Source organism: Bos indicus x Bos taurus, chromosome 2 (genome assembly GCF_003369695.1).
Source record: "Bos indicus x Bos taurus breed Angus x Brahman F1 hybrid chromosome 2, Bos_hybrid_MaternalHap_v2.0, whole genome shotgun sequence".
Lineage (NCBI taxonomy): Eukaryota > Metazoa > Chordata > Mammalia > Artiodactyla > Bovidae > Bos > Bos indicus x Bos taurus.
The window spans coordinates 85,987,097-85,997,186 of record NC_040077.1 but is presented as its reverse complement, the minus strand read 5'-3'; the positions used below and the strand labels follow the sequence as shown (position 1 = coordinate 85,997,186).

Sequence of the window (10,090 nt, the reverse complement as noted above, 5' to 3'; positions counted from 1 at the left end):
CTGGTGGGCCAGAGTTCATGGGGTCGCATAGAGTTGGACATGACTGAGCGACTAACACAGCATAACACAGCACATATACATTTATATTTTCAAAATTCTGTGAATAAAATTTTCAAAATTCTGAATTTTTTTAAGGAAAATCAGTAATTGTTTCACTTCTGTCTTACCTGATTCAGTGACTCAACTTTACAGTGCAAGAATATGAATGTCAATATGAATACAAAAGCAACACTACAAACTGATGTTTTCTTTGGGGTATTTTTTTTTTTTATGATCAATTCCAAACACATAGTACAGGGAAGATGGAATGAGTAAGAAAAAAAAATTTTATTTCCCCATTAACACCAAGTCATATTATTCAAAATGTGTTTCAGAATACTTAGCCAGATCACCAAATCCCAGCCACTGCCTTAGTTCAAATGTCCACTAATAGTCAAGCAACAGAAATCCACTGAGACTTTTATACAGAGAGAAGAGCTACATTGCTATATATAATTTATTAACTTGGTTTAGTTTCTCGATATTTAGCAAGTTTGCATAAAAATGACTATTCCCATTGGTTCATAGTTACATTAATATAAATGCATAATTTCAAAGCCAATATTCCTTTCACTGTGAATATAAAACTTCTTAAAGAGAGTGTGGATTGGGACAAAATAATGACTGGCTGCTGGGATAGCACTGTTCAAAGCCAAATATACTGGCAGGATCAGAAAGCATAAATATATATACAAACTCTCAGGATGCTACTGTTTTCCACGTTTTTGCAATACATACTTATAGTATGGTATGAATTATTTCCTCTAACTTGAAAAAAAAAGAATACTACATTTTAATCTTCATTTCAAAATAACTCATTCAAATGAAAAAGAAGTTCATTTGTTAATTCTGTTCAAAAGATGGATTTAAATATTTTCTTCACTACATGTACAATTTTTTTTTAACCTAAGTGTCTCATTACAACCAGCTCAGCAATAAGACCTCTAGTGCTTTGTTAGAAAACTGCATTCAGTAGGTACGACTGTAAAATCTATGGTTGAATCCTTCTTAAGACACTGAATTATAACCAAGTCCAAAAAATGTATGAGCATTCAACAATACCTTTAGAACCTGTGAATTACTGCAAAAAAATTTTACATGTCCATATAATTCAAACATAAACTTTGTGGAGAAGGGGTGTAAAATAAATACTATAGTATTTTCCAACTCTATTTAAGTGCTGCCTAAATGGTTAGATGTGAAGATTAATATTACTAACATTATTAGTCAAACTATTTCAAGGACTGTTTTCCAAGTAGTGAGAACAATTTTGCAAAGCAAAGATAAGCAAGAGCCTATGCCAATACATTTTTTCCTGTAGTGTAATGTAATTGCTAATATGAGGTATAATCTGTAAGCAATTAATACAAATATAAATAGGTATAGGTCACCACTAAATCACAGTCTGGCGAAAAGCTTCTCAGGTATGTAGTTTGAGGAGGGAGTAAGGGAAATGGAGAGAAGGGAAGGACAGGGCAGGTTTCCACTGGGAACATCATTTACACTCTTTATTGTTATCACTATGTTGTATGTAACTATCCACTGATGCAGAAAGGTAAATCCTTTCTAAGTATGCTGGTCTAGAATATACTTTGTGTAGCATAGTAAGATTACTTAAGTATTACTGATGCTTTATTTGCATTTATACTTGGATATACACATAATTATATGTATATCAAAAACTATAAACAGAATTTAAAAACTTTTATCTCATTTTAGAAAACTTATTAAGATAGAACTATGTGCTACAGAATTTCCTAGAATCCCAGGTATAAAACCAAAGGAAAACATTACTATGTCTTTAGTATAAATGGTTTGTGTGAAACCTCAAGCTCACTCATCTTTTTCTAGATGCGTTTATTTGATGAGGATTGTGATCCAATGATTGTTTAGCAGCAATTTTACCAAACTGTAAATTCTTTTATTAACAGGCATTATAAACATAATACTAATCTTATTTAAAAACCATGAGTGCCACACAAGTGAATATACAGCTCATGAATAACTTAAAAAGTATTTCCCATTTTAAAAGGCAACACTCAGCATACAAAAACCTATACTAAACAAAGAAGCTATAATATGGATACATGATTGATGTGTCTAAAATGATATATATACAGTACATAATTAATGTTAATTATGTGATCAGTACGTTTTTTTCTATATGATTCCCTTCATGCTTCACTTTCCCCAGAAACTGAATTCTGAACTTCTTCTTCTAAAATTGGTACAATCAGGTTATCCTTGGACATCAAATTATATTTCATCACAAATTTAGTAAACCGATGACACAAAAATGTTTCATTCTGTAGAGAGAAAAAAAACATTTCAACTTACTACTCAAAACCAAATAAATGAGACATATATCAACATATATTACTGTCATTCTCATAAGACTGTATCAGGACAATTAGTAAAATATACTTACTTCATATTCATCAAATATCTGCCGGTGATGAAAATAAGCATGTGAAAATATTCTGTAAATCCTACGGCATACTGATCCTAGTTTTGCTACAGATGATTCCTTTATGCTAACTCTAGAAATAGAAAAGAAATCATAGATTCATAGAGCTACACAGATCTTAGGAACAATATAGTCCAATCTTCTCAATTCACAAGAGCAGAAACTGACACCAGAGAAAATAAGTGACCAGTCCAGTTCACAGTGCTAGTAAGTGGCAAGGGCAAGACCAAAACTCTTGTTCTTCACTCCTAACTTCACTAGGAATTCATAAGGAATTCCTCAAAACAACCATAGCGCCCAAGAGATTCAGAATTATAATTCTGAGACTTTGTTAAAGTTCAATGCAACTGAAACAAACCTTGGCAAAACTTACTAAAAACAGGTTTTTGATATTTACACTATGTCCACTAGAGCAAATTAAAACCACTAAAAGGAATTGTCATTTTATTCTATAGAACTCAATTTTTTAATGTGTGTATGAGAAATAAAAACTGCCTATTTGTTTTCTTTTTTTAAATGTATACAGGATACTAAGGCAAAACCCATTATTTTTTACATATTTTATGTGAGCTCTTTGAAGTCAGTGATATTTAGGTGAAAAAGTCTCCAAATCTATCCACTCGGTAACAAATATCTTAAGAGAATAAAAGACCAGTCACAAACCTCACCAATAATATATTACAGTTATGCACAGGCTTCCTCCCCGATCTTAAACATCTAAAAGCAAGGATAAGGACTCCTTCAAAAATTATCAGTCCAATAGAGAACAGACTAAGGGGGAGCAGGATTGGAGAGGAATGGAGTGGGAGTTTGGGAATAACAGATGCAAACTGATATATATAGAATGGATGAACAATGAGGTCCTACTGCATGGCACAAGGGAACTATATTCAGAATCCTGTGATAAACCACAATGGAAAAGAATATGAAGAAGAGAGAGTATGTGTGTAAAAACTGAGTCACTTCACTGTACAGCAGTAACTAACACAACACTGTAAATCAACTGTACTTCAATTAAAAAAAAACAGGCTGGAAATACATAGAACATACTTAAAAAAAAAAATAAGCAGTCCAACTTAGGCAAGTCTGCTCTTTAGCATGCTATCTACGAGGATGCTCACTCTACCAAAGTGTCAAGTAAGCAAGTGTGTAAATATCCCAAGCCTGAAGCTTGAGAGGGAGAGCCCTGGAAAATGACACACAGCAGCAGGAACGACCCATGACTGAACTGCCAGTGAGCTTTGGGAGCTGAGCCCTGATGCCTTTAATCACAATCTTAATTTCAAAACGTGAATAATTCTGGACAAGTCAAATATACAACAGATAAAAAATAAAGTTTACAGAATACAATGCATTAATGAGCAAACTAGTTTTAGTTTTAAAAACATCAGTCTTTAAATCCAAAAAGTTTAATACCACATTTAAAGGTTTTATTTACCTGCTGGGAAAATATTTATTGCTATTCAGAAGACATGCAGCACCATCAAGTGTGTGTCTAGTGTAGTCTATAGCAGGACACTATAAAAGAAAGGATATAAAAATGCATAAACAACGACTTCTACCTCTAAAATTAGGTATATTTATTGGATAGGTGTCTTAATCCAAAACCTCCAAGCATATTCTAAGGAAATGTTCCTTACAATATCAGAATGACTGTAAAATTCAATGTTATGTCAATAAATAAGGCTTTATTATCCCCTTAAACTATAATACCCAGCTTATAGTAAATAAGTGAATCAGTCTCCCAATTTCTCACTCTCAATATTGTACCTAGATGAAAACAATGCTTCCGTCAAGTTAGGAAGAACACCTGATTATCTAATCTAACTCTCTGCCTTTACAAATGAGGAAACTGGTCAGTTTGTAAATGATGCACAGGATTCTTAGCAGAACTTAAAAATCTATGGGAACTCCCTGGCTGTCTACTGGTTAGGACTCCACACTCTCACTGCTGAGGGCCCAGGTTCAATCTCTGGTCAATGAACTAAGATCCCACAAGCTGCACAGTGCAGCCATAAAAAACAAAATAAAACAAAAAAATCTATAGGCAAGGATAAGGAATTCCTCAAAACAAGGAGACCAACTTAGGAAAGTCTTGTTCAGGTATGCTAAGAAGAGGGGGACTCTGTACAACAGAAATTCAAGTGAACAAGCGTGCAAATATCCCAACTCTAAAGGATGAGAGACACAACACGTGAAGAATGATGCACAGCAACAGGGACTACCCCTGACTTTTGGTCAATGATTTATACTAGATGATGTAGTTAGGAAGAAGGATTTAAAAACCATAACCCAGATATACTGACTCCTAGTCCACCAGTTTATACTTTACCAAGTGGCCCAGCAGCCGTCTTCTTCATAAATACCTCCAAAGATCACTGCCTTCTTACATCCTAAAAAGTATGCCTTACTATGTTGCTGGTACCCTAATTCCAATCTAGACTCTTGAGAGTCCCATGGACGGCAAGGAGATCTAACCAGTCCATTCTAAAGGAGATCAGTCCTGGGTGTTCTTTGGAAGGAATGATGTTAAAGCTGAAACTCCAATACTTTGGCCACCTCATGCGAAGAGTTGACTCACTGGAAAAGACTCTGATGCTGGAAGGGATCGGGGGCAGGAGGAAAAGGGGACAACAGAGGATGAGATGGCTGGATGGCATCACCGACTCGATGGATGTAAGTCTGAATGAACTCCGGGAGTTGGTGATGTGGACAGGGAGGCCTGGTATGCTACGATTCATGGGGTCGCAAAGAGTCAGACACGACTGAGCGACTGAACTGAACTGAACAGAAAAAGTATGCCTTACTATGTTGCTGGTACCCTAATTCCAATCTAGTAGTTCTATAAAAATTTTTCTCCCTGAACCTCCTTTGCAATTTAATATGAAATCTGAAGTTTCTTTACATTTTAATAAACCTGTCTTACTCTATTCCATTTATCAGAAAATGAAACTGATTTGTCTCACAGCAAATCAATCAAAGGAAAGATAAAACTGCAAAGTAATTATTCTCATTCAGTTCTTCTGAGGGCAGGGAGTGAGAAGCATCAAAAGAAATGAAGACATAGAGTGAATCAGGGAACCAAAAAGAAACAAATAAGACTAGAGAAAGAAAGAAAAATGACTCTAATTCTACTCGGTAATTAGAATATTTTTCAAGTGCTGAGAATGAAATTGGTTACTCACAAATAGTGCAGCATTAATCAGTTACATTTTAAAATGAAGTAACTACTCAACACGGCTAAGTATAGTACATGGCAAATACAGATGAATCTAAACCAAAGAAAAGGTACATCCTCTTTCAGCCATCTTTCCGTGCCACCGTAATGGTGTGCATGTATGTCCTGGCTGACGCTCTCAAGAGTATGAACAATACCAAAAGGAGAGGCTAATACCAGGTGCTCCAAAGTCACAGTCAGGATTCTAACTGTGATGATGAAGCATGGTTACACTGGAGAATTTGAAATCATCGACGATAACAGGGCTGGGGAAATTGTTGTGAACCTCACAGGCAGGCTAAATAAGTGTGGAGCGATCAGCCTCAGATTTGATGTGCAACTCAAAGATCTAGAAGAATGGCAGAGTAACCTGCGCCCGTCCCGTCAGTTTGGTTTCACTGCACTGACCACCTCGGCTGGCATCATTGACCATGAAGAAGCAAGACAGAAACACACAGGAGGGAATATCCTTGGATTCTTTTCCAGCGATGTAATGCACACAAATAAAATGCCTCAGAGGAAAAAAAATGTACATCCACAGGAATTTTATGGCTAGTAGACTCCCTGCCTAAAACAGTAACAAGAGCAGTATTTATTGAAAAAAGTATCTTTATCCATACATATGATTACAAGGTGATTTGGTCAAACATCCCAAGTCATTGTAATTCTCATTCATATCGGTCACTTGGATGTATCATTAAGTCAGCATGGAAATACAATGCAAGCTACATATTTAATTTAAATATTCTAGTATCCACATTAAATAGGTAAAAAAAAAATAGGTGAAATTAATTTTAATGATATATTTTATTTAACTCCATATAGCCAAAATTATCATTTTAATATAATTGATAGAAAAATTGCTAATGAGCTTCTGTGTGGTTTTTTTTTAGAAGAGGTTTAGACTTTATTTGATGAACTCTACAGACCACTGAATAAGACAGGGACAAGATCAAAGGTAGACTTTTCAAAGATTCAAGTGATGCCCTGGAGGAGATGTGGATTTAGAATAAGGAAATAAATTAGGAAGCTATTCAGCAGAGTCTGACCTGACTGCTAACGCAGCTTAAATAGCACTGGGAAAGGAGAAAGATTTAATGGAGACACTAAGATGATAATAGCCAAGGCGTACATAGCACCTACTTAGCTCTGGGCACTGTTTAAAGCCTTTATATGTATTAACTCTTATTTATTCTTCACAACAACCCTACAAGGTAGGTTATGTTTCCCACTTTGCGGATGAGAAAACTGAAGCAATGAATTAAAGACGTGCCTAAAGACTCACAGCAGAGTCAAAAGTATAACATGTTGACTCTTGAATATGGTGGACAAAAAAGAAAGAAATCTATTTTCCTGATTCATGAGGATATACGGAAAGTCCCTGAAGAGTCTTAAAATCTGCTAAGACTCTCCCCACATACATTCCAAGATGCCAGGTCACGAGGTAGAATTTCTGTGCTCAGGTCACTGCTGCTCCCTTAAGGTCACAAAAAAGTCCAAGTAGTGTATGTGCTTTCTTTCTCCTTTTAGGGGCCTGTTCCCAGGAGAACGGGGATATTTTAAAGATAAGATATAATTCACATACCGCAAAATCTCTTTTAAAAGTGTAAAATTCAGTAGTTTTTAGTATATTCACAAAATTGTGTAACCATTATCAACTACATTCCATATCATTTTCATCACCCCCAAAAGAAACCCAATACTAATTAGCAGTCACTTCTTCTCTCTTCCCCTTAATCCTAAACAACTGATCTACCTTCTATCTTCTCTGAAATTACCTATTCTGAATATTTCCTAAAAATGGAATAGAATGTGGACTTTTGTGTCATTCAGCATGTTTTCAAGGCTCATGAATAGTGCAGCATGAATCAGTACTCATTATTTTCTTAATTCAAAACATTTTTAGACTTGGCTTTTAATATATACAAAATACTTGAAAATGTTTCTCCCTCTACAGACTTCATTCTTTTTTAAGGCTAAATAATATTCCATTATATACATACACCACATGTTGTGTATTTACTCATCAGTTGATGGAAATTTGGATGTTTCCATTTTTGGATATTGTGATTCACGTGACTGTGAGCTTTATTGGTACACAAGTATTGTCTGGATCTATGTTTTTCATTTGAGTATAAACCTAGGAGTAGAATTGGTAAGCCATATAGTAACTCTATACCTGTTATTTTGAGGAACTTTCAAACTGTTTCCAAACCCAGCATTTTACAAATCCATTGTCTATGTATAAGGGTTCCATCTTCTTCACATCCTGGCCAATACTTATTATTCTAGTCATTTCAGCGGGTAAAGTGTATATCATTGTAGGGGTGGATGTTTTTTCCACTTTGAAAAACCTGTGGTAAAATGTAAAATTTGCCATTTTAACCTTTATTTTTGGCAGTGCCACATATGGGCATATGGGATCTCAGTTCCTCAACCAGAGATTGAACTCATGCCCTCTGTAATGGAAGTATAGAGTCCTAACCACTGGACCACCAGGGAATTCCCATTCCATTTTAAACATTTTTAAACGTACAATTCAGTGGCATTAGTTACATTCACTATTGTGCAGCCATCTATACTATCTGTTTGAAACCAAAGGTTTTTCCTCATTCCAAATAGAAACTATAACCATTTAAGTAGTAATTTCCCCACATTCCCAATCCCCAGCCCTGACAACTTCTAATCTACTTTCAGGCTCTATGAATTTGTCCTTTCTAGATATATCATATAAGAGAAATCATACCATAACTGTACTTTTGTGTCTGGCTTAGTTCACTTAGCATAATGTCCTTCAGGTTCATTCATGCTACATACAGCATATATCAGAACTTCATTCCCTTTTATGGCTGAATAATATTCCATTGTATGTATTTATATCCATCACATTTTTATTTCTCCATTCTCATGTTGTTTTGATATGCATTTAGCCTAATTACTAATGATGATGAACACCTTTTCATGTATTTACTGACCATTTGTAAATTTCTTTAGAGAAATAGCCATTCAAATCCTTTGTTCATTTTAGGGACTTGCCTGGCAGTCCAGTAGTTAGGACTCCATGCTTTCAATGCCATGGGCATGGGTTCAATCCCTGGTTCAAAAACTAAGATCCTATAAGCTGCACTGAGCAAGCAGAAAAAAAAAATTCTTTGCTCATTTTAATATTAAGCTGTCTTTTAGTTGTTTCGTAATAGCTCTTTATATATTCTGGACACCAGACCCTTAATAGAGATATAATTTACAAAAATATTTTCTCTAGTTATGTACATTGTATTTTCATTTTCTTGACAAGTGTCCTTTAAAGCACAACCATTTTTATTTTCTACGAAATCTGACTTACATATCTTCTTCCACCACTGAGCTTTTGGTGTCATATCTAAGAAATCACTGCCTAGTCCAAGGTCATGAAAATTTATACTTATTTTTTCCCCCACGAGTTTTACAGTTTTAGCTCTTACATTTAGGTATTTGATTTCCATTGTGAGCTAACTTCTGTATACGGTGTGAGGTAGGGGGTCTAAATTCATTATTTTGTATGTAGTTATCCAGTTAACTCTCAATGAGATATTTTACATTGTCCCTTTGTACTAAATATTTGAAATCGGTATGTATTTTATACTTAAAGAACATCTCAATTTAGACTACCCACATTAAGTGCTCCACAGCTACATGTTTTATGGCTACTGTTTCAAACAGCATAACTTTAGATATTTAATTGATTTCTGAATTTTTTCTTTTTAGAATAAGAGGAAGAGTTTTGCCTTAATTTAGCTGCCTCCCTCCATCTCCTCCAATTAATTCTCAATTAACTGATCCTACTCTGCTCATATACAACAGCAAACATTTGGCAAAATATGGCCAAAATAGTATGTTACAAGTAGTAAGTAACATGTTCAAACTTTTATAAATTATATTTTACCAAATATATATTTATAATGCTACTGTAAGTAATCACAATCTGCATATGACTGAAAGGACTAATGGATAATAACACGTTATAATCTTCATTGCTTATAATCAGTTTGTATAGTTAACTCTATTTGCTGCAATGCCTCTCTGTAATTTTGAAGGACCTTGAGTAAATCATCACTGTTGCTGAGTAGTCTGCGCCTCTTCCACTTCAGAATCTGCCAGTGCTTTTAATTCGTAAGAGCACCTTTCTTAGCTACTAATCTCTGTTGCTATTATTTTCTAACTACATACAATTATTTCGAAAGGATTCAAAAAGTGTCCTTTCAAGATTTTCTTTTGTTTGTATTTTTACAATAATCCCATCCCTCAAATACTCTTGCCTGGAAAATCTCATGGATGGAGGAGCCTGGTAGGCTGCAGTCCATGGAGTCGCTAAGAGTCGGACACGACTG

The 10,090-nt window shown here is 34.9% G+C and overlaps 1 protein-coding gene and 1 pseudogene across 2 annotated transcripts in view; one reads left to right on the top strand and one right to left on the bottom strand.

Moving 5' to 3' along the window:
- Positions 1-308: 308 nt before the first annotated feature.
- The window catches only part of LOC113905824 (10 kDa heat shock protein, mitochondrial), a 44,932-nt gene continuing 35,150 nt past the window's right edge, over positions 309-10,090 (bottom strand). For both annotated transcript variants that reach the window (XM_027563694.1, XM_027563677.1), the window contains 3 exons: positions 3,945-4,024; positions 2,468-2,579; positions 309-2,345 (listed from right to left, as the gene is read on the bottom strand). In XM_027563694.1, the coding sequence (XP_027419495.1) occupies positions 2,214-2,345; positions 2,468-2,579; positions 3,945-4,024 (324 nt within the window). In that variant the 3' untranslated portion in view covers positions 309-2,213. The remainder of the gene's footprint in view (positions 2,346-2,467; positions 2,580-3,944; positions 4,025-10,090) is intronic.
- On the top strand, positions 5,475-7,560 carry LOC113905841 (annotated as a pseudogene).